At 46.9% G+C, this 24,772-nt stretch overlaps 1 protein-coding gene across 1 annotated transcript; it reads left to right on the top strand.

Annotated features, from left to right (window-relative positions):
- LOC110432004 lies at positions 14,299-14,923 on the top strand. Its single transcript, XM_021451920.1, has 2 exons — positions 14,299-14,446; positions 14,530-14,923. The coding sequence occupies exons 1-2, from the start codon at positions 14,333-14,335 to the stop codon at positions 14,839-14,841; spliced, it is 426 nt and encodes a 141-aa protein (XP_021307595.1). The 5' UTR covers positions 14,299-14,332; the 3' UTR covers positions 14,842-14,923.

Here is a 24,772-nt window from a genome sequence, read left to right as displayed (position 1 = left end):
TTGGTCGGTTCTGTTACAGCTGGCATCGGAGCAAGGTTTAGCGAGTTACTGTTCATAAGTACGTTTTAAACAAAAATCTAAACCGGTTTAGTAAAAGATTTTATTAATTAATTAATAATGATCAAGGTGTTAAACTAAGTTTTGGGAAAATTATCTAGTGTGCCATGGTCATATCCTTTATGCCCAGTTAAGGACTCTAAGGTGGCTAGCTAAGTACTGACTTGGGGGTTAATGCATCATATTTTTATTTCGTCGCTCATACGGCGTGCAATAGTATGAGTGCCATTCATTTGAGTGGTAATGTATGGATCAATTCTTCCTCTACGCCATGGTAAGTGGGAGTTGTGAGAGCATGATCGGATACACTGCCGGTCTAGGGAAGTGTTGTCAGGTGCTGTGTCATGCACACATGTTGGTGTGTCTTGGGAACAGTACCGCATGCTGGGAATTCCGTCCTGAGAGGCGATGCCGTCATTAGGGCGATGATGTGGGTAGTGACACGTCACATGCATGGACGGGTGTCTGTGTATGTGAAGTGTATAGTTTTAAATTTTGTTATGCACGACCATACTGTGGGTGGGCTGAAATGAGTTTTCTGCAGGTACACTAACCACGTTCTCGCTTAGAACGCTAGTTAAGCTATGAGAGAACGTTGTGTGCCACCGCATATACCGCTTAGTATTAACCTTTGTTTTCTAAGTTTGTGAGATCGTAAGTTCGTGCATGCATCATGTTCATTTCATACCATTGCTTACTTTCCCCCTTAATTTAATCTGTCCCAATTCTAAATAAAATAATTAAAGGTAATCCTCGCTCTTACCCACGGTATTCCATTTGCAGCAGATGGCACGCACTAGGCTCACAGCTCGCAAGTCCACTGGTGGGCGGGCCCCTCGCCGTCCGTTGGCAGCTAGGAGCTCGCGACATAAGAGCAAGTTCCTAGAGGAGTTTGGGATGCCCACTTTGCTTTGGAGGGTGCTCAGTTCGATGGGGTATCCCGAAGGAAGGGAGCCTCGCTACTATTGGGATAAGGAGCCGCTTGGTGACGAGACCCTGGTGGGGATTGAGGCAGTTGTCCCTACCAGTGGAGGAGACCCTGCTTGGGGCGGCTGGGTGTACGAGTCCCGAGGTGTCACGCCTTTCCACGGTGCCAGCAGGGCAGCTTTCGCAGTTTTGAGGGACCTCATGGAGAGGTTTCCACAGGAGCTGGCCCACGCCTTCGCTGGGGTGTTTCCCCGGGGTGACCCTTACACTTCGGTGTGGGATCAGTCCGAGGTGAATGCTCTAGAGAGGAGTGCGGATGAGGACCAGCACAGTGACAGTGCAGCTATGAGTGCCATGTACGCGTTGATGAAGACCTATGGAGGCCTGGAGCGTTGTTTGGGTCGCTTGTCCGGGTCTCTTCTCACCGTCCAGGATGAGAAGCGTCAGTTGCAGCGTGAGTTTGACTCTGAGGTTGAGAGGCTACAGGCAGAGTTGGCTCGTGTGACCAGAGAGAGAGACCAGGCAGTCCAGAAGAACAGTGAGCTGAGTCAGGACCTGCTTGCAGTACGGGAGCAGAAGGACAGGGTGACTACTGCTCACAGGAACTGCGAGCGCATGCTAGTCCATGTGCTTGGACAGAGGAATGAAGCCTGGCACGAGGAGGACACTTTGAGGGCCCGACAGCTAGAGCTAGAGCAGCAGCTAGCTAATGCTGAGGAGTACAATGAGAACTTGCATGAGGAGATCCACCAGCTGCATAACCAGCTCCACCCTCACCACCTGCCTGGAGCAGCGGAGCTAGACTCTGAGGACGAGATGGACGCGGATCCCGAGATAGGAGCAGCTGCTAGTGGTGACGAGGATGAGGATGGCTCTGGCATGGACAGTGACCACAGCGAGTAGATGCTAGGGCTCTAGAGCTAGTCTTCCCTCTTTTGTTGTTGTATGTTGCATGGCATGTCGTGTACTTTTGGATCTGGGCTGTGTAAGACTTTATGAGTTGGTGCTGAAAGTCCAGTGTATGTATGCTGGCAAGTTGGATGTATGCGAACCTTGTTGCGTGAATGCTAAGTAATCTGTTAGTGATGTTGTGCGTGGATAATGAGTTGTTGTGCCTTTGTTTATTGTGCGAATTTATTCCTTCAGTAAATTCAGTATGGCACGATTTTACACATTTTCTACCGATTGATGGCAACTCCTAACGATTGCTTATCATTGACATATGCAGATGGTACAAACACGGGGCGGGGGTAGCAGCAATCCGGGCCTTGGAACAGGTACATCCGGAGGTGGGGCCCAACGGATTGAGGACAGAGCACCAACACCGCCACCCCCACCACCGCCTCCCCCGTACACCGCGGATGTGTTTTTCGCGCAGTTTCTGGGAAGCCAACGCAACATGGAACAGATGCAGCGCAACATGGAAGAAGCTTTGCGCAACATAGCTGACAACACCCGTCGTGGAGATAATCAGGGTGGCCGGGAGGTCAACCAGTACAGTTCGTTCAAGGACTTCATGGATACCAAGCCACCAATCTTTAAGGAGGCCTTGGAACCGCTCGAAGTAGATGAGTGGATCAACACCATGGAGCAGAAGTTTCGTCTTCTTCGAATGACAGAAGAACTCAAGGCTGAGTATGCGGCACATCAGTTGCAAGGACCCGCTGGGATTTGGTGGTCCCATCACCGCACCACCTACCCAGAGGGGACACCAATCACCTGGAACCGCTTCACCACCGCTTTCCGGGGAAATTACATTCCTCCTGGTGTGGTTGAAATGAAGGTTGGGGAGTTTATGAGGCTGTCCCAGGGGACGAAATCTGTGAAAGAGTATCTACATGCCTTCAATAATCTCGCTCGATATGCCCCTGAGTTTGTAAACACGGAGGCCAAGAAGATTGCTAGTTTCCAGAGGGGTTTGAATCCAAAGATGCTGAAGACCATGGGTACAGGGGCCAGGGCTACTTTCAATGCCTATATCAGTGACTGCCTGACCCAAGAGAACAATAACAACAACTACAGTGCATCCAAGTCACGTAAAAGGGCTTTTGAAGCTGGATCATCCCAGTCCAGGGCACCAGTGACAGGGCGACAGCAGTATCGTCCCCCTGCCCCAGGTGCTAGGTTCCGACCGCCGCAGAGAAGGAACACCGGACATCCAACACAGCAGAAGCCGTACAAGGTGGCGATAGCTCCTGCCAAGCCAAAGGCAATTCAAGCTGCAGCACCTGCCGCCAACAATGCGCCCAAGGGTCCATGTTATAACTGCCACAAGATGGGGCACTTTGCTAAGGAATGTCCCTACCCCAAGAGGCAGCAGCCAACATATCCAGCTCGTGTGCATCATACCTCGATTGAGGAAATCCCGGAAGGAGAACCAGTAACAGCGGGTATGTTTTCTGTCAACCAACATCTTGCAGTTGTTTTGTTTGATTCTGGATCGTCGCATTCATTCATGAGCCAAGCATTTGCACAAAAGCATAATCCACCAGTTACAGATCTGGGCTATGGCTACCGCATTAGCTCAGCAGGGGCAGATGTGTTGACCAATAAAGTGGTCCGAGGGGCAACCCTGGATGTAAGTGGCCGAGTTTTTCGGGTAAATCTAGTGGTCATGCCTGGGTTAGTTTTGGATGTTATCATGGGCATGAACTGGATGAGAGAATGGGATGCGATCATAGATACTGGAAAGAGGATGTTATCTCTCAGAGAACCACAGGGCAGTAACTCTTTTCAAGTACCTCTGCCCCGTCGTCTTGACTTTGCTAGCATCTCCTGTGCTACGCACGTGGTCCCTTTACCACAGATCCCAGTAGTCTGTGAGTTCCCCGATGTGTTTCCCGAGGAGTTACCAGGACTTCCCCCAGATAGGGAGGTAGAGTTTGTAATCGAGTTGATACCAGGTACAGCACCAATATCTAGAAGGCCGTACCGGATGCCACCAAACGAACTCGCAGAATTGAAGAAACAACTGAAGGAGTTACTAGAAAAAGGGTTCATCCGGCCCAGCTCGTCGGAATGGGGTTGTCCAGCGTTGTTTGTGAAAAAGAAGGATCAGTCGTTGCGCATGTGCGTGGACTATCGTCCACTCAATGCAGTGACAATCAAAAATAAGTATCCCTTGCCAAGGATTGACATCCTGTTTGATCAGTTATCCAAGGCAAGAGTGTTCTCTAAGATAGATTTGAGATCTGGGTATCACCAAATCAAGATTCGTCCGCAAGATATCCCGAAGACTGCTTTTTCCACCAGATATGGGTTGTACGAGTATCTTGTCATGTCCTTTGGGTTGACAAATGCTCCTACATACTTTATGTATCTGATGAATTCAGTCTTTATGCCAGAATTGGATAAGTTTGTTGTGGTGTTTATCGATGATATCCTGGTGTATTCAGAGAATGAGCAAGATCACGCCGAGCATCTCAGAATCGTGCTGACACGGTTACGAGAGCATCAGTTATATGCCAAGTTCAGCAAGTGTGAGTTCTGGTTAAAGAAAGTTCCTTTCCTCGGGCACATTCTGTCTGAAGAAGGAATTGCTGTGGATCCATCAAAAGTGCAGGAAGTCATGGACTGGAAGGCACCAACTTCGGTCTCGGAAGTTAGAAGTTTTCTTGGTCTGGCCGGGTATTATCGTCGTTTTATACCTGACTTCTCCAAGATTGCTAAGCCAATGACAAGTTTGCTACAAAAGGATCATAAGTTCGTCTGGACGGAGGGGTGTGAGTTAGCCTTCCGCACCTTGCGAAAATTGCTAACCACTGCTCCCGTTCTGGCACAACCTAATATAGAGAAGCCTTTTGATGTGTTTTGTGACGCATCGAAGAGTGGCCTGGGGTGTGTGTTGATGCAAGATGGCAGGGTGATAGCTTATGCTTCCCGACAATTGAGAAAGCATGAAGTCAACTATCCAACGCACGACCTTGAGTTAGCAGCAGTGGTACATGCTTTGAAGATCTGGAGACATTATCTGCTAGGAAATAAGTGTCACATTTACACCGATCACAAGAGTTTGAAGTACATCTTCACTCAGTCCGAGCTAAATATGAGGCAGCGACGGTGGTTAGAGCTAATCAAGGATTATGACCTGGAAGTTCACTATCATCCAGGCAAAGCTAATGTGGTCGCAGATGCTTTGAGTCGCAAACCGCACTATCAAATGGTTCAACCGTTGTTTGAAGATGGGTTCAATCTTATGCATCCTGAGGTCTTATGTCATATACAACTCAGTTGTTCACTCGAGAGTCAAGTCATTGAAGGTCAGAAAACAGACAAGGGTATTTTCCACATCAAAGAGAAGATCAAAGATGACCCAAAGACTCAGTTTCGGGTTGATGAGAAGGGGGTACTGTGGTTTCAACAGCGGTTAGTGGTCCCGAAAGATCGGGAGTTGAAGAATCGCATCATGGATGAAGCCCATCTCTCTAAGCTTTCTATTCATCCTGGCAGCAGCAAAATGTATCAAGATCTAAGGCCCCACTTTTGGTGGACCAAGATGAAGAAAGAAATAGCAGCTTATGTGGCCCGTTGTGACACGTGTTGCAGAGTTAAGGCCATCCATATGAAACCTGCAGGTCTGTTACAACCGTTATCAGTTCCGGAGTGGAAATGGGAAGAGGTCAGTATGGACTTTATCACAGGTTTACCAACCACAAGGAAGGGGAATGACTCGATTTGGGTAATCATAGATCGATTGACCAAATCGGCCCATTTCATCCCTGTGAAGACTCGTTACCGACCTCCTGAGTATGCCGATATATATATGGCTGAGATTGTCAAGTTGCATGGTATTCCCAAGACAATCATATCAGATAGAGGACCGCAGTTCACTGCTCACTTCTGGGAGCGCATGCATAAGAGCTTGGGGACCAGTCTGATAAGAAGCACGGCGTATCATCCCCAGACTTCAGGTCAAACCGAGAGGCTAAATCAAGTGTTAGAAGACATGCTGAGGGCCTGTGTGCTATCATCCAAGGGATCATGGGAATCGTGGTTACCTTTGGCTGAATTCTCCTACAATAATAGTTATCAAGAGAGCATCAAGATGGCCCCGTTTGAAGCTTTGTATGGTCGAAGATGTCGAACTCCGTTAAACTGGGTTGAACCTGGTGAAAGAAGATACTATGGTATCGACTTTGTGAATGATGCCGAGAAAAAGGTGCAGATTATACAGCAACATATGCAAGCAGCGCAATCACGACAGAAGAGTTATGCTGATAAGAGAAGAAGGCCACTTGAATTCAACATAGGTGACTATGTGTACCTCAAGGTTACGCCAACGAAGAAAGTTCAACGTTTCCGAGTTCGAAGCAAGCTTGCACCCAGATATGTGAGACCATACCAAGTGCTGGAGAGGAAAGGCCCAGTGGCCTATAAGATTCAGTTACCTGAAGAGATGAGCTCGATCTTTCCGGTCTTCCATGTATCGCAATTACGGAAATGTTTGAAAGTGCCTGAGCAAAGAGTTGAACCTCGAGGGATCAAGATAAAAGCAGACCTAGAGTATAAGGAGCAGCCAGTGGGGATTGTGGATACTAAGGAGCGAGTAACCCGAAACAAAGTTGTCAGAACTTATAAAGTGGTGTGGAGTCATCATGACGATAGGGATGCCACCTGGGAAACAGAGGATTACTTAAAAACAGTTTATCCAAAATTTCACAAGAAATGGTTAGTAACCCAAAATCTCGGGACGAGATTTCCCTAAGGGGGGAAAGGCTGTAACACCCTAAGTGTTAAGCATGCACTTAGTCTCACCAAAGTCATGCATAAGCATTTCCATCAAGCATAAGCATCATGAGCATGACACTCTTTTTAAAAGTATGATTTTATGTGCATCATTTTATGTGTTCTAAATATGTTAAAAATATGATGCTTGCTTCTAAAATTGTGAAAAATTAAAATTAGGTTGATTTATGTGTGAGAAGAATTTAGAATATTTTTGTGCAATTTTTGGAGCTATGGAATTTGAGAAATGGGATTTATACAAAATATCCAAAATAACTTTATTTAAAAACCTAGAACTAAGTTTTAATTGGTAGTTCAAATTCTATTTAGAATTTGGTATTACCTATTAAAGCAAAGTTGTAGAGTTTTTAGTTTGGCATCACTTTGCTTTTGGGTGAAAATGGTGAAAAGGATTTGAAAATGGTTAAAATGCTTTTGGAAGAGGATTTAAGAAAAGAGAATTTTAAAAAAAAATGGAAAAGGGAAAAGGGGGCGCTAGCAGGCCGCGGCCTCGCTTCTGGCCCACTGGCCGAAGCCGGCTCGGCCCGCCCGCGCTCTCCCCTCCCCCTTCCCCGCGCTCGCGCCCGCGTCCGCGCGCGGACGGCCTCGCCGCGACGCCGTGGCGCGCCGGCAGGACTCGGCCGCCGCGTGGCGGGCATGCGGCAGCGAGGACGCGCCCCGGTCGGCCACCAAAGCGCCCTGGTCGCGCTCGCCTCCGCCCCCGCTCCCATTTGCGCCCCTCAGCTCTCTCTCTCTCGCTCTCTCGCCCTCGCCCCGCACGCGCAGAGCGCCGCCGTCGCCATTGGAGCCCGAGCTCCGCCTCGGCTGTTCCTCCTCCGTGCGTGCGCCATTCTTCAATTAGTTCTTCCCCGAGCTTCGCCTTCGCTCCGCCGTTGCGAAACGCTCATCTGAGCGCTCGGTAAGGCACGGTGAGCCCCGCTCGCCCTCGCTTTCTTCTCCGGCGAGAGCTCCGCCGCCGCACGCGTGGTCCGCGCGTCTCCATGCCTTCCGGTGCTGCGTAGTTGGTGCATCGTGTTCGCCTTGGCACCGCGATGCTCGCAAGCCCCTCCAGCCACGCTCTACCGAGTCGGCGTCCCGTACCGACGACGAGCAGCGCCGCCGCTCCGCCATGGCCGGTGGCGAGCCTGCTCCGGTCCGTTTTAGGCCGCGCAAATGGGTGCCCTAGGTCCGCCGTGAGCCGTAGAGCGTGTAGAGCCGCTTGATTCGCCGAAAGGGGTCGCCGACGGAGAGCTCCGGCTCGCCGGAGCTCCTCCCCCTCTGCGCTCTGACCAGCGGGCCCTGCTGGCAGGCGGGTCCGCTCGTCAGCGGCCGCGGGTGCACTGCACCGGGTGCACCTAGCAGGTCTCGGGGTGGATTTGATTTATTTTCAGAAAAATAATTTCCAGGAAATGATTTAAATGTTCAAAAATCCATATCTTGATGAATATAGCTCCAAAAATGGTGAAATAAATTTTGGTGTGTTCCTTATTTCCAGATCTATATCCTAGTATGATTGCATGTCATGTTTGAGTAACTTTTCTGTGTAAGTATAATTAATCCATGTTTTTGTTAAACTTGGAAAATGCATAGTAAATGAAATATGGCTCAGAAAAATGTGAAACTTGTTTTGCTGGCTCTGCATGTGTGTTTACTCACTGAGAAAATATTGTTACATATTATTTGGTGTATAAATGAATTTATGGTAATTTAAATGCTTGCATGGCAGTACTTTAGGATTTTTAATAATTAATTGGGTCATGCAATAAATCTGGAAAATTTTGTGGGTGTTTCTTATGATATCAGACAAATTGTAAAAATATGAAATCTGTTGTTTGACACTTATATCACAGTAGGGTGATTATACTTTCCTTATTCATTAATCTTGTGATTTTTGTGGCTCAAAATAAGTAACCAAAAATTATGAAAAATTTACAGTAGACTTTATGATGAGCTAGTAGTCTCCTGTAATTTTTGTGGAATTTATTGATGAACAGAATTGCATGTGATTTTTTTTATGAGCTTAGAAATGAATAAAGAAAATTTTTGAATGGTTGTGTATGTGGGTTGAATGGACTAAGTTGGGTTTGGTGTATCTTTGAAGCATCATGGAGGTTGCTGGTTGCATTTGAAAAATAATTATAGAAGAGAATGTAATAGATGTTTGATTCAATTGTTTATTCTTGGATGATGTTGACTACCTTGTAATAAGCATGACCAAGTGCATTACCTATGCATCATACCATGACTCCTTTGGTACTCTCTCATATAAGCATCCACTCGGGCATCTCGCACTCCACTCATGAGCATATATGCATCATACAGGCTCGGAGGAGAACGAGGTGGGAACCGAGGAACCCGAGGAGCTTCAGGAGCAGGAACCTCCGGAAGCACAAGAACCCGGAGAGGAACTGCAGGAGTGTCCGGATCACCGACCCAGCACGTTTGAGAAAGGCAAGCCCCGGAGCATTCTAAGTCTCCCTATTCTCGCTAACTTATATAAAGTGCTATACTTATTCTACTATATTGCATATTAAGTGATAGGAGTTGCCTGATACCGTTGCTGCATATGTACTCCTTGTTATCCCTACTCGTTTATCTACCTTGTCCTATGTAGATAGGCGCGGAGTCTATGCTTAGCTTGCTTAGTCCGGTAGAAGTCGGGTGATGTCCTGTCACCTGCGAGATATAGGTGGATACCTGCTTGATTAAGCAGTGGTTGCTTGGGGAAAGAAATAACCAAGTGTGGAATGTAATTGGAGACCGGGCAGGGTCTTATGGTGGGTTGCCCATAGTGCCCCTGCCTGTGTCGATTAAGGACCGATCGTTGACGGCCCTCTTGTCATGTTGAACGCATGCCCCACACTTAGCTGGAAGGATAAGTCGTTCCGACCGCGAAGCCTGAACACTATCCGGGCCGGGAATCGAGCCGCCATGCGCTGTATTGGTGGTGGTTGAGGAGAACGACGAGGGCGCGGCGCGCAACCTTGGTATACCTTGGATACCTCGGTCGCCGGAACGGTCCTCGGGTACTGGCGGTGCCTGCCGAACCCGCGAATTGGTCCTGGATAGTGTAATACGGTGATCTGTAGCTCACTTGATCAGTGAGTGTGGTTTGTGTGGGGAATACCTCGCCAGCTGGTTAGAAATCGATTCGAATCGCCATCGCTCCTGGATAGTGAGCACTTGACATGAGCCCTGTCCTCGTAGTAAGGACTATGGAACACTTGGGTTATAACGAAACGGGTTTATGACTGCTGTGATGAGGTACTATCATAGTCTCATACTTGCTTGTAATAGCACAGGAGCAAACCTAGATAATAGATAATGATACTTTCAACTTGAGCAGATTAAAAGAAGAAAAAAAATTTATGTAGGTTCGGGTAATAAAACCTTGCGGTCTTTGCAAAATGGTTGACAGCTACCCCACTAAATAGCCTTCATAATCCTTGATGAGTCTTTATTTTAAGTTTATGACGGGTAAGTCTAGCTGAGTACCTTCTTGTACTCAGGGTGCTATTCCCATGTTGTTTTGCAGATGGTCAGATGTATTATGGTTATTGCATCCTCTGTCTGTACCCAGCTATGGGTGATGACTAGACCAAGGGCGATGGTCACTCCGTCTCTTCTTTTGCTTTTGTGGGAATGACCGAACTATGGCACTGTATCAGACTTATCGTGTGTGTTGTAATTTCAAACTATGAAACTTCCGCTACTTGAAGAACTTGGTTTGTAATAACTTAAGTACTCCGATGTGTTTCATGAATGTTGTAATCTGGATGTACTTGTGGATGGCGACCGCTAAACTTATTACGATCTTGGCTGTATATGCGATGTGTGGTTTGAAATCCTTCGAGATTTCACGGACTACCGGGATTATATGGGCTTAAGCATGATGGCTCGACTATGCAAAATGGTCACTATTAGGCTTAATCCCTTATAATTTGGTCGGTTCTGTTACACCTTCTGCTTCCACACTGCATCGATGTAATGCATACAGAAAAGAACGTCGCTGAGGCACTCTGGGGAACACTCATGGACATAAAGGAGAAGTCAAAGGACAATGTGAAGGCTAGACTGGACGTCGAAATGATGTGCGATAGACCAAAGCTGATCATGAAGACACCTGCTCCCGGTAAGATTTGGAAAAAGGGCCCAGCCGATTACATCGTGAAAAGGAACGATAGGAAGGAAATACTGGAGTGGATCAAGACGTTAATGTTCCCTGATGGGTACGCGATGAATCTGAGTAGGGGAGTGAACTTGAAGACTTTGAGAGTCCTAGGGATGAAGAGTCATGACTTCCACATATGGATTGAGCGGCTACTTCCTGCGATGACCCGTGGATACCTCCCTGATCCAGTGTGGCGTGTCTTAGCAGAATTAAGCTACTTCTTCCACCAGCTTTGTTCTAGGGAGTTATCCCTGCCAGTGATTGGTGACCTGGAGCGTGCTGCACCTCTATTGCTCTACAAGTTGGAGATGATCTTTCCACCTGGCTTTTTTCTATCGATGCAACATTTGATTTTGCACCTACCGCGTGAGGCAAGGCTGGGGGGTCCCGTGCAGTTCCGTTGGTGCTATCCAATCGAGAGAAGTCTAAAGATTCTTCGAAAAAAGTGTGGAAATAAAGCCAAAATTGAGGCTTCAGTGGCAGAGGCATTTAGGGTGGAGGAGGTGTCCAACTTCACAACAACATACTATACTGAGAACCTTCCCCCCAACGTGCACAAGTCACTCCCTCGTTACAATGATGACGAGAGCTCATCGACACTGAGCCTTTTCAAAGGGCAATTCGGAAGAGGAAGCGCAGGTACACCCAAGATCTTACGAGATCATGAGTGGCGCACTATCACACTATACGTCTTGTTGAACCTTGAAGAAGTGACTCCTTATCGAGAGTAAGTTCTCAATGAGCTTTTTTACAGGGAGTTTATAAAACAACACTGGACTCATAGAAGGGCTCCTACCATCCAAGAAGAAGACGATCTTATAAAAAATGCTGATTTTATTTCCTAGTTCCGTACAAAGGCCCGCACGGATAGTGAAATGAGTGGTGAACTTAAACAGGTTGCAAGGGGCTCCTCCAGTAAGGTCAAGTCCTTCAACATTTATGATGTGAATGGCTATCGCTTTCGGACGAGAAGGTACGAAGAGTGTCGGCCCAACCAGAAGACCACGTGCACAGGAGTTCGTACGCCCGGCACCGATGATCGCGACTATTACGGCATAGTCGAAGAAATATACGAGCTCCACTTTGAGGGCCCCAAACCTCTTAACCCAGTGATGTTCATATGCCATTGGTTCGATCCTAACATCATTAGAAGAGCCGATGACATTGGGCAACTTGAAATTCGACTAGATTTTGTCTATAAAGGAGAAGATGTCTACATTGTGGCTCAACAGGCCACGCAAGTTTATTATCTCCCATGGGCGTGCCAAAAAAACAAGGACCTTAAGGGTTGGTACCTTGTGCACTTGGTATCGCCACGCGGCAAAGCGCCTGTCCCAAATGAGGATGATTACAACTTTGACCCGATGGCAGATACTGGAGAGTTCTATCAACCTGAGGGGCTACAAGGGCGTTTGGAGATAGACCTTGATTCGCTGATGGGCATGGAAGTAGACAATGACATCGATGAGGACGAGGGTGAAGTGGTGCAAGATGCTAAGGACTTAATGATGCTTGAACGATGGCGGGCTGAGCGCGATAGGCTTGTTAGTGATGATGACAATAGTGACAGTGACACAGACGACGAGGAGGACTTAAGAGAGCTCGACAATATTGATAGTGATGATGACAATAGTGATAGTGATGATGAGCTGCCAACCTTTACCGTTGGTGGAGATAATTTCTAAACCTCATGTAATACTATATTTTTCTTATTATTTCTTTGCAATAATGTTTCGTTCATGTAATACTATATTTTTTGATTATTACTAATTTTTGTAATCTTTGTTATTGCAGGCACTGGACAGTATGCTAGGTGGAAGTAGGCGGCCGCAAAGGACGGGGGTCACCTCGGCCTTCATGAGGCCCAACGACGAGGAGCAGGAGGAGGAGAGGACGACGAGGAGGATGAGGAGGATGGAGGAGCTTCATGAGGAGAGGCCGAGGAGGGGACGAGGAGCAGGGCGAGGACGTGGACGAGGACGGGGACGAGGACGAGGACGAGGAGACGATGAGGACGTGGACGAGGACGAGGACGACGAGAGGCCGAGGAGTACGACGAGGACGAGGATGAGGACGAGGCCCAGGTCCAGGTCCAGACCCAGGGCCTGGACGAGGACGAGGACGTTGACTTGGGCGCGATGACACCGTTGGAGCCGACTTCCTCAGCTTCGAGGAAGCCCTACCAGCGCGGGGTCACGCGCCTCCCTACCTCGGCGCCTGCGGCACACTCACGTGGGACGATTCGACCCGTGGGTGATAAGTAAGTAAACGTTCATGTTTTCACAACTTATTCATATGATATGTTGAAAATCAAACTTTATACTAACAATTTTTCTTAATGAATCGTGCAGGTTTCAGATTGTGAGTGCGGGCAAATTCCGCCACCCTAGTTCTATCCAGGGCCTCCTCATTAAGAAGCACTACCCTGGTTTCGTCACCCACAAAGGGAGACGTGAGCCAGCCTTCACGTGGGACCACTTCTACAGCGCGTTGGACGAGAACGATGTTCCCATCGCACAGGTCATCAAGGACGAGTTCTGGGTGAGTCACCATCGCACAACGTTGCTCAATATTATGCATTTATTCTTGAAATATTGAAATGATGCATGATGTATGTATGCAGGAGTGGTACGTGATAGAGGACGGCGCCCCCGCGGACAGGGTTGCGTATGCGCAGGAGGAGACCTGCAAAGACCGGGTCAAGGACATGTACCACGAGGCGCGCATCCAGTGTGTCGTCACCTACAACGCCGACGTCCTTGGCCGGTCGGTGGGCAAGAGCCAGGCTAGGGAGATGATCCTGGATCCCGACACCGATCTCACCAGGGAGCAGTACATACAGGTAAGTATGAAACATTACTTCTGATTCCATCCATGAAAAAATAAGTACGCTACATTTCTTTTGATTCATCTTATGACGTGTCAAATGCAGTTTCCTGCTGAATGGTGCAAGGGCCATCTTGACTGTTGGGAGGCCATTGTAGACTGGTGGAGAAGGCCGGAGGCGTACGCCGAGCGGAGAGCCAGACGGGCGTACCGCCTGCAGATGCCAGGACCGGCCCACCACCAAGGGAGCCGCTCCCTCCCAGGGTACATGGACACATGGGTACGCTTCTGTTCATTTCATTTGTTCATTCATTAATGTATTCATTCTCATTACGTGTAATCATCCTTGTGTTTTTCTCGCAGTCTCAGTCGCATGGTGGCATAGTCATCAACGAGTACGTGGGGTACGCCCTTGCACACAAGGGCCGAGCAGACGATCCAAACAACGTCTACAGCCCCGCGGACGAGGCCGAGGCGTACACCAACCCGAACGCCTACGAGAAGATGGCCGAGTACACCTCACATGCTCGCGCGCGCCACGGGGACGACTTCGATCCCGCCACTGAGCCCCTCGACACAGATATTCTGATGAGGGCTGGAGGAGGGAAGCAGCACGGGCGGTACTATATGGCCCACAGCGCCATCGACCCGACCACTGTGCCCACGCTCCGCCAGGTGCGACAGGCGAGCAGCACGACCTCCTCCGACGTCCCCATACGAGCTCGGCAGCCGTCTTTCCAGGTAACTATAGTTTTATGCGTCGTTCATATACTTTACATATATACCTAGTGCATTGTTCAAACATCACGGTTGTGTTATTGCAGTCCCAGTTGGCCGAGTTGCGGGCCAGGCAGGAGTCCGCGGAGGAGGCCCATCGGCAGGAGATAGCGCGCCAGAACGAGGCCCATCGGCAGGAGCTGGCGCGCCAGTTCGAGGCGTTTCAACAACACCAGCAGCGTCAGATGCAGGACTTCGCCAACTACTTCACCTCCCTTCAGATCCCTGGTGTAGTCACGCCTCCGCTGCCTGCCTCGCTGTTCGCTCCACTCCCTCTTCCAGGCACTGTAGTACAGTCTCCAGTGAGTATATACGAGTGCATATTGTTTTGTCTTCTGCGGACATCATGCAGGTACTAATGACATCGCTTCTACTTTGTGAAGGCACAGTCGCACGGATCGAACCCGACTCCTCAAGACGGCGCTTCTCCAGGCCATGGGTGTCAGGTCCAGCAAACTCCACAGCAGACGTGGCCTGGCGCTCCTCGGCCTCAGACGTACGGGTGGGGTCCGTGGTCAGCTGGCGCTCCTCCGCCTCAGACACACGGGTGGTCGCCGTGGTTAGGTGGCGCGCCTCAGCACCCAGCAGGTTGGCCGCAGCAGGGGTGCCCAGGTGAGGGCTCTTTCCAGGGACACGGGGACGCCGGGTCGCAGCCGGACCAGTGATATGGACATGTTATGCTTGTGATGGATATGTTAGGCGGATTTGATCACTTTGTGTATGCGGATTTGTGACAGGATGAATACGTATGTGGATTTGTGACCATTGATGGATGCATGTGTCGATTTGTGACTATATATGTTATGCAGGTTCTATTACATATGTTATGTATGTTGTCTATTGTGAATTTTTGAGTGAAAAAACAGCAAAAACTGAAAAACAGCAAAAAAATCTCAGCTTTGCCCAGTGCTGGCACTCGGCAAAGCTGGGCACTGCATGGCTGTGGTTCCCAGCTTTGCCGAGAGCCAGCCACCAGACACTCGGCAAAGAAATATTCAAAAAAATAAATAAATATTCTTTGCCGAGCGCCAGCTTGTAAGGCTCTCGGCAACGATTTTTTCCAAATAAACAAATAAATAATCTTTGCCGAGAGCCAGCCAGCAAGGCTCTCGGCAAAGAATTTTTTTTAAAAAAAAATAAACAATCTTTGTCGAGAGCCGGCCGTGGGGCGCTCGGCAAAGAGCCGTCACCTAACGCCTCCCTTGCGACGGCCGTCAGCCTTTGCCGAGTGCTGACCTGGCTCTCGGCAAAGCCTTTGCCGAGAACCCGCCACGTGGCCCTCGGCAAAGACTGTCTTTGCCGATTAAGACTATGCCGAGCGGTCTTTGCCGAGCGGGCTCTCGGCAAAGGCTTTGCCAAGAGCGTAGTGGCCCTTTGCCGAGCGCTCGGGCTTTCGGCAAAGTACCAGAATCCTGTAGTGCACGTAGGTGATCTTCCTCTCGTCATGTCGGCGGCGGGACAAGGTTTCGCCCCGTATCCGTCAAGCAGCGGCAGGCAGCAAGCACGTCTCCAGTACTTAGACCGGCACTAGCGACGTCCGAGTACACTCCAAGATTCATCATCAGGCCAAGCTCAAAGCAAGCCTTCTAATTAGATATCTTCCGGCAGATCGCTATCTACCAAATAATAATATAACAAAGTACTCTTTCATTATTGTTGCAAATTATAAGATATTTCAAGAATCATGAGAAGTCAAAGAATCTTCAAGTATACATATTGTATTCGAATTTGATAAACCAGCAAAAAGACAATTTTAGAGGCACTTTTTTTAGAAAGGACGTTAAAACCTTTGCCGCAAATTTATTAGACGAAATAAAAGAAAAAAAAAAGAAGAGAGTTACAAATATTTACGGGCCGGCCACAAGGCCACAACTACTGAAAACGGAACCTGCACCAAAGAAAAAACATAGCAAAAACGAAATAAAGGATACGAAACTACTGGGCAACAAGCCAAACGGGTGACCACCACGCCAACACCCAGCCACAAGAAGAAAACTATAAACGGCACTTGCACTTGTGCTTGCTGCTTGGTGTCATGGCCAATTCATACTGCATAATCTCATCTTTGCACAGATTGGCAACTTGAGTTGAGTTAAGAGAGCTTTATGTTGAAATTGCCTTTTATTTCTCTCCTCCCACACATTGCACAAAAAAATAGATGAAGATCCCGTCCAACTTTCGTCTTTCGTTCCAGACGACTGAGGTTTTGGTTCTGGAAAAAACTCTAACGAACTGGATGAGGTAAGCACTCTTGGCGGAGTATTCTCCATCTCAGTTCATCCTCTAGCAAATCATTGAGCTGTACCGAGCTAATGGCCTCCCAAAGTTTGACGAATTCTCTTACTTCTTCAGCTGTTTCGAGCGGGAAAATATGGTCTATCCATTTCAGAAGCATTTTGAAGCAGTAAACAGCAAATCTTGCTAGCATTTAATAATATAGAAAAAATATATATAATCAATCACACTGCTACCAATTACCAAAGTACTAAACAAAAAAATGTCTTCGACAAGTACATAAATGTTGATCAATCAGATCAGATAAACATATACACTCATACCCATCACATATCACGCATACAAGGATTTCTGGTAGTATGGGTTGTACCAGGGAATACATCGCCGGCCTGTTCTCTGGGCCGAGCTGTGCTCGATAAAGCTTTGTTCTAACGGGCCTCCGCACCGGGCGTTTTGGGCCCTTCCTCACCACACCAGCGACGTTGCTCAAGTTTCAGAGGGCTCGTCCACCCACAAGCCACAAGAGGAAAGCTCTCTCCTGTTTGCCTGAGCTCCGAGAGAGCGGAAGGACACAGCGGCTGCGAGCCGGCGACTATAGCAGCAGCACTGCAAATCTGGTGCTTCCCGTCCTCCCCCCTCCCCTCCGCTCACCCTATCGCGTTTGATGCTGCGATCCCTAGCTTCTCAATCTCCTTTGCTGGCATCCTCTGCTCGAGGACAGGGCATCGCGCCAATCCGACCCTACTACACCTCTCCACTTCATTCTGTCAATGTCATTTAGGTCCTTCCTTAATATAATCCAAAGCAGGGACATCTATAAGCATTAGCTTCTTCTGAAACTGTTGGAATCCATACATCATTTGTTCTGTTTAAGCAAACTAATAAAATAAAGAGGCTGTTGACTGTGTTTTATTCATTCTGCAAATAAAGGTTGTTTTTATTTGTACTTTCATTCCACCTAACATGATTAGAATGCATTGTTTATGCCTGTCTTTTGTGCATAGCTTCAGTTTTTATCTGTCATAGAGATGTCGTTTTTGCTATAGAGATGTTTTTTTAATGAAATCTGGAGGGGTTTGCACCCCTACAGCATTTATTACCAAACAAATTTAGTACAAAGGATTTACAAAAGAAAGAAAGGGGAAACAGGGGAAAATTAGGAAACAAAAAAGGAGACAACAAAGAGAAGAAGGGCAACTGCCCAAAGGCCAATTAAGCAAGGTTTGCTATAGAGATGTGAGATGTCTAATACTAGCCCTGTAGGCCTGTACTAACTACATCTATATATCTCTCAAAAAAGATGGCTCCACAGGTGACACGGGGCCACAAGCCCCATCCCAACTTGGGCCTGAAGAGGCCGCGCCCTTACCTGGGAAGGTATGCTGTTTGCAGGGCACCCAATGCTCCTGGTTCTGCCATAAGCCATCCATTTGTTCGGTACCATTACAAAGAGCAAGAGCCAGTAAAGTTTCCTGTCCATTTCTTTGTGTGCATTATTTTTGTGTGGTAAATACCATAAAATTATAGTCTTGTGTTCGTATCTTTCCTTTCAGTTCCACTACCCCCGAGGAGTTCGAGGTGGCTGAGTTCACTGAAGATCCAGTGACTGACCAATACCTGATCAGTCTTCAGTAGAAGCACTGATTCTAACAACTGCAAGCGATTGTGTCGGAGGCTCGGAGCTGCAAGTGACAAAGGGCATCCATATTTACAACTAGGATTGTGTTCCGTCATCCCATTCCCATCCCTATGGCCATGGTCGATCATAGCAAGTGTCCCTCCATACTCCAGTTCAAGCACCAACAGTTGTTACAGTCTCTCCAGACTACACATCCGCAAGAGGTTGAAATCAAATGATTTTCATATTGCCATGTAGTACAGTACATAGCAAGCTAGGAACTTTAACTACTTGCTTCTTTGTCTTGATGCAAGCAGGAGAGAGAGAGAGAGAGAGAGAGAGAGAGAGAGAGAGAGAGAGAGAGAGAGAAACAGCATGTAGTTCAAACATAACAGAGTGCCATGATGTAATTCAGTAAGAGAACAGAAAGAAAAGATCGATCGAGCAGATTATATATGGCAGCCAAAATCTTGTAACGATTGAGTCCATTCCATATCATCCGCATCCACCCATCATTCCATCAAGTACATCTCAAAGAAAACATGTATAGGAGAAAACAAAACATGGAGCACCCTTCTCTCAGTTCTCTTCACGTCCGCCATGGCTTCCTAGCTGAGACTGCAAGTCAAAACTCAAAAGGCGCCCTCTCCTCCATCGTCTCCTGGGCCTGGGTTCCGACTCTGACGCTCCTCCTCGAGCTCAGACCTCAGCCTGGCTACGGTCGCGGGATCCATGGCCATGCTAAGCGTCGGCCCCTCGTCGCTGGATTCACTTACCGGCAGCTCGCTGTCTTTTATCTCCAGCGTCTCCTCCACGACGACAGGTCCCAGCGGGTCTGCAATAGCTGCCAGCGGGTTGGAGTTAACTTCTGGTTCCGACTGCTCGTCCTCGTCTTCGCTTTCCGTTACCGGCTCCTCCTCCTCGTCCTCGTCTTCGCTTTCCGTTACCGGCTGCTCCTCCTCGTCTTCGCTTTCCGCTTCCTGCAACTCTTCTTCGTCGTCGTTTAACTCCTCGTCTTCGGCATCTTTGGCATAAGGATCCTCGCCTAAAACTTTAGAGAAGAATTGATGGTCAGACAGCAGTGACTGAATAGTGAATACTAAATATCAGAACCGAGGATACAAAACCAATGATAACATAACAGTAATCACCAAGAAGGAAGTTAAATGATGTCCTCTTACTCTGCTATATATGACAAGAACATTTAATTTTTACTAGTATTGTGTATTCGATGGCTACTACGCAGTAATAGGGCAGGAGCTACCGGCAGTAATTCTGCTATTTCCTGAGAATATCTATATCAACAATTCAACATGCACAATCAAGTTTCTGATATCAATTTTACTCTGCTAGTGATCAACAAGTGGTCAAAGGATAATCTATAATTAAGAGGTCAGTGTAGATTCAGAGAATATGGATCCATGACAAGAGCTTCAGACAGAGAAGCAATGCTAACCAGACGTGACTTTGTATTAGGAAATATCAAAACTGAGAGCTCAAATTAACACAGAAACAGAGATCGAGCACCAAAATACCACTAACATGGAAACCACAATGGATCAGTACGGGTTATAAGACGAGCGAATAAGGCCTAAGAATGCCCAGTTACTTTTGCTATGACAATGAGCATGTGAAAGCAATAATATCAATAGGACGCATCCTATAGTCACCAAATCTGATTTTCTGGGAAACTATCAGAGTATCAGGATATGTACAACTAAATTGCTGATATAAAAGGAAATTGCGGGTGATCAACACAAATTGGTCTAACAACTATATGTAACAGATTAGTCCAGCATCTACATGCATGTTTCACTTTTTTTTAGATAATGAACCTACATGTTTTACTTGGATCAACACAAATTGGTCTAACAACTATATGTAGATGTAGGTTGTGCAAGCTGTGAACAGTGAAACACTAGAAAGTTGAGCCTATATGCTCAACATTGCCAGAAAATCCATTTCAAATCATCTGCACCCGATTTTGGCTATGAGGGCAAAACCAATTAATTACCTAGCTGACCATGAAGTATCGAAATGAAATATAGGTTCTCTACATTTCCCTTTTGTTGCTTTGTCTCCGCATTGAAGTTTTACTTGTAGATCACAAGTCATTACCTCATTTTGCTAACTGTAACATATAAATCCAATTAACTTTGAAAGGCTTCTGCGTCCAAAAAATTGACAGGTTTCTTAGTTCCTACTGCATTCAGTAATTTTCCCCCCTCTCTATATGCAAGTGGCTGCTCATTGCATGCCATACGGTACTGCACTACTGCTAAACAAATCAGTGCACTATAGAACTAGAACTCCATTAATTAGATTCGAGGCATCAGCAACACAAATCAGTGCACTATAGAACTAGAACTCAATTAGATTCAAGGTATCAGCAACAGATGGTATATTACCTGATATGCATGCAGCAACAATGCGAGAAGAAACACTACTACACTATAGTGTAGATGGTTAGCACGCTAGCCAATCGAACAAACAGATGCATCATGTCAGTTTTATATGTATTACCTAGGGCAATCTCGATCGGCAGAGACCAAGGAAGGACGTAGCGGCAGGAGGGAGCCACCTCCGGCCCGGGCATCAGCATCTCGTAGGACTCGTCGATGAACTCCTCGACTCTGCGCGAGAGCATGTTGACGGCGAAGAGGCGCTTCTGATCCTCCAAGGCGAAGTAGACTATACTGGCGTCCCACGGACACACGGCCACGAGGACGGGAACCTTTCTCGGCAGCCCGGTCGCCGTGTAGCTGTCGTGCTCCCAAATCTCTGCGAAGCTCACTGTAAACTCCTTCTCCCACATCCACCCAGCAGCGGTGCTATTGTAGATGAGGTCAGAGGGGATCCGTGACCACATGGACACCGTTGCTGCATCGGCGTCAGGGGTGATCGCCACGTACCGCAGGCAGTCTTGGCTCACCGTGATGCATCGGCGGTCGTGCACCCTCTGGGCCTTGTTGAGATCCTGGCCTTCGGGTAGCCGGTGAAAGAACAGAAACGGCTCCGCGGTCTCACGCATGGGGCCGTAGCTGATGATCCCCCAAGATAGGTCGAACCACCAGAGCATCTGGTTGCAGGAGACCACGCCGGAGGGAATCCACTCGCGGTTGCGCTCCTGGAGCTGGAGCCACTGCAAGGGGTTGTCCCTGAACTCCTGGATCCACTTGCTGTGGAGCCCCGCGTAGAAGAAGAGGAGCGTGGCATGCCCGCTGCCCTTGGTGATGATGAGCTCGGCGATAACGTAGTCCTCGGCATCCCAGCGGTAGATGAGGCCGATGCTCTCGACGTTGGTGACGACAGCTTGTCGGCCGTCGCGAGGGGGGATGCGCTCGGCGGTGGCCGTGATCGGGTGACCCTGCTCGACGCCAGCCCAGTTGTGGTCGCGCACCACGATGAGGTTGCTCTGGTAGGGGCGGTCGTCGAAGCACGCGCCCTCGAAGGGTGCGACGCCGAAGTTGAGGAGGATGCAATGGGAGTCGACGCAGAGGATGTAGGGGTGCTTGTCGGGAGACTCGCGGTAAGGGTGGGCGGTTGGGGCCGCGGTCATGACGGTGATCCTCGGCGGCTCCGCGAGCGGGATGGAGAAGTCAGCAGCGCCGTGCTGCGCGGCCGCCTCGTCAAGACCACCTCCCGCCTTCGCGTCGGCGGCCTCGACCTCCGCCACCCCGTGCGCTTCCGCCTGCGCGTCAGCGGCCTCGACCTCCGCCACCCCGTGCGCTTCCGCCTGCGCGTCGGCGGCCTCGGCCTCCGCCACCCCGTGCGCTTCCACCTCCGCCTCACCCTCTCCACCCGCTGGGGCGTCGCCGGGGGCGAGGAGGGGGACACGGAGCACACGGCCCAGCAGCACCCATGTCCGCGCCAAGGGTTTGCTTCGGTTCGGGGATTCGTTCGGCGGAGAGAGAGAGAGACGGCGGTGGTGTGGTTTTGGTGGTGGACTCGACGATTTGGGGGAAATGAAGGAGAGGATGGTACTTTTATAGCAACGGGTTTTGGGACTTGCCGACTTTTTTTTTTTTGAACTTGCCGACTTGGCTTGCAAAGAAAGATGATGATACGTGTAGAACTTTCATTTTTATTTAATAAAAATTATTCAAATATGAAGTAATTAGGTTTAAAAAATTCGTCTCACGATTTACAGATAAATACAATTAATTTTTGTTTTCATCTATATTTAATGCTCCATACATATACCGTAAGATTTGATGTGACGGATAATCTTGAAAAGTTTTTGGTTTTTGAGGTGAACTAAACAAGGCCTTAGAACATCTCCAAGAGACTAGATAAAATCATATTGTAAACTACAAGATTTGGCCATTATGTAAAATAAAAACTCACTCAAAGCATAAAATTTCACAACAACCTTTGTATAGGATAGCTAGTGAGGACGACATGCTATATATAACAAGCAAAAGTTTAGTGATAGCAAACTCAGCACACCTGTTGGACTTTAATTTTTGCTTTAAAAATGTAAAAATAGTCTAGATAACATGAATAGCATATTCGTTGGAGTTGCTCTTAGTTTCTGAGAAATTTTTCAAAAATTTTGAGATTCCCCATCACATCAAATCTTGCGGCACATGAATAGAGCATTAAATATAGATTAAAATAATAACTAATTACACAATTTGTCTGTAGTTTATGAGACAGTCTTTTGATTCTAGTTAATTTATCATTAAATAATATTTGTCAAATACAAACGTAAGTGTTACATTGTCCATTTTGCAAAAAAAAAAATGCAACTAAACAAAGCCCTAGAATATGTGCCAGTCAAACTTTTTTAAGTTTAACCAACTTTATAAAAAAGACATTAATATCTATGACAATCAACTTTATAAAAAAGAGCATCAATATCTATGACATAAAATGAGTATGTTATAAAAATATATTTTATAACACTAATGCTATTAATTTAATACTATAAATCTTAACATTTTTTTAGAAATTTGGTTGGTTAAAGTGTTAAAAGTTTGACTTGGGACAACTTTACAAATTGAAGCTTAGACAAAGGAAGTATATCCATTGCAAGCTCAACATTATTGGGCTTCTGGGCTGTAACCGTAAAAGGAATGATGGACCATGCACCGCCGAACTGAAGTAGAGCAATCAATGAACGTGTTGTTTAGGCCTTGTTTAGTTGGTGAGTGCAAATTTTTTTAATGTTACATCGGATGTTTTATAGGATGTTAAAAAGAGTATTTGGATAGTAATAAAAAATTAATTACATAACTCGTTTAGAAACCGCGAGATGAATTTATTAAGTCTAATTAATCTCTTATTAGCACATGTGGGTTACTGTAGCACTTAAGGCTAATTATGAACTAATTAGACTTAAAAGATTCATCTCGCAATTTCTAACTAAACTGTGTAATTAATTTATCTTTTTACCTATATTTAATAATTCATGCATGTGTCCAAATATTCGATGTGATGGGTGAAATTTTTTTGGTTTGGGAACTAAACAAGCCCTTATTTTTATGACAACAGAAATATTCCAAAAGAATCGGTTTTGCAAAACTATAGGAATTTCTATGATTTGGTCGTTTCACTTGTCGACTTTGTTGTTTTTTTTAATATAACAGGAGGATGAACTATCCTCACCTGATTTTATTACCACAGATCTCATGAAAACCGGGTGGGTGTGCGGGCAAGGCCCGGGTTTGGCATGGCGCCACGCTTAACAGAGATATATAGCGAGGGAGGGAAGGATAGGATTACATGTCACTAATAGAACTCCAATAGCTAGACAGATATATAGCGAGAGGTTGTGTGTTCCATCCTCTGTAGTACCATGGCCGGTAGTTTCATATGAATTTATCCTATGTTAGTGTATAACTCGTTGAGTTATGGCGTTTCTCTGGGTTTTTTTTTTGTTTGTTTTTGCTGTCACTATTAGTTAGCATTAGAGATGGACGAATTTTCACCGAACCCAGTTAACCAAAAAATTCATGATTTATTTGGTAAAGGCTTTGGCACAATTCATTTAACCAAAATTTATTTAGTTTTAAGCTATCATTAATGGATTTAACCAAAACTCTTTCAAACTATTATATTAAACGTTAAAACTATGCCCATTTGCAAATTTAATCATATCTCTATGCGATTATTTGAATCATTCTTTGTTTCTTTTCCTTGTTTCTTCTTAGTTGGTTTTCACTGAAATTATGTTGTTGAACTATAGAAGTACAATCTGTACTGTGGTTAATCGATCTAGGTCATTCATTGATTTTTTTTCATAAAAAATTGGTTACGACTTTTTTAAAATCAAAATTCTTGATACTCGATTTAACCAGTCGCAAAAAAAAAGATAATCGATTTAACCGATTGATTTCACCAAAATAACCAAATGTCCAAGCCTACTTAGTACTTACGATGGAGGGGGGGACCGGGGGAGGGGGGGGCGTGGATTCATGGCGCATAGCGGCGGC

The sequence above is a fragment of the Sorghum bicolor genome, chromosome 1, assembly GCF_000003195.3.
Source record: "Sorghum bicolor cultivar BTx623 chromosome 1, Sorghum_bicolor_NCBIv3, whole genome shotgun sequence".
NCBI classification, from domain to species: Eukaryota; Viridiplantae; Streptophyta; class Magnoliopsida; order Poales; family Poaceae; genus Sorghum; species Sorghum bicolor.
This window is presented reverse-complemented; position numbering and strand designations above follow the sequence as displayed.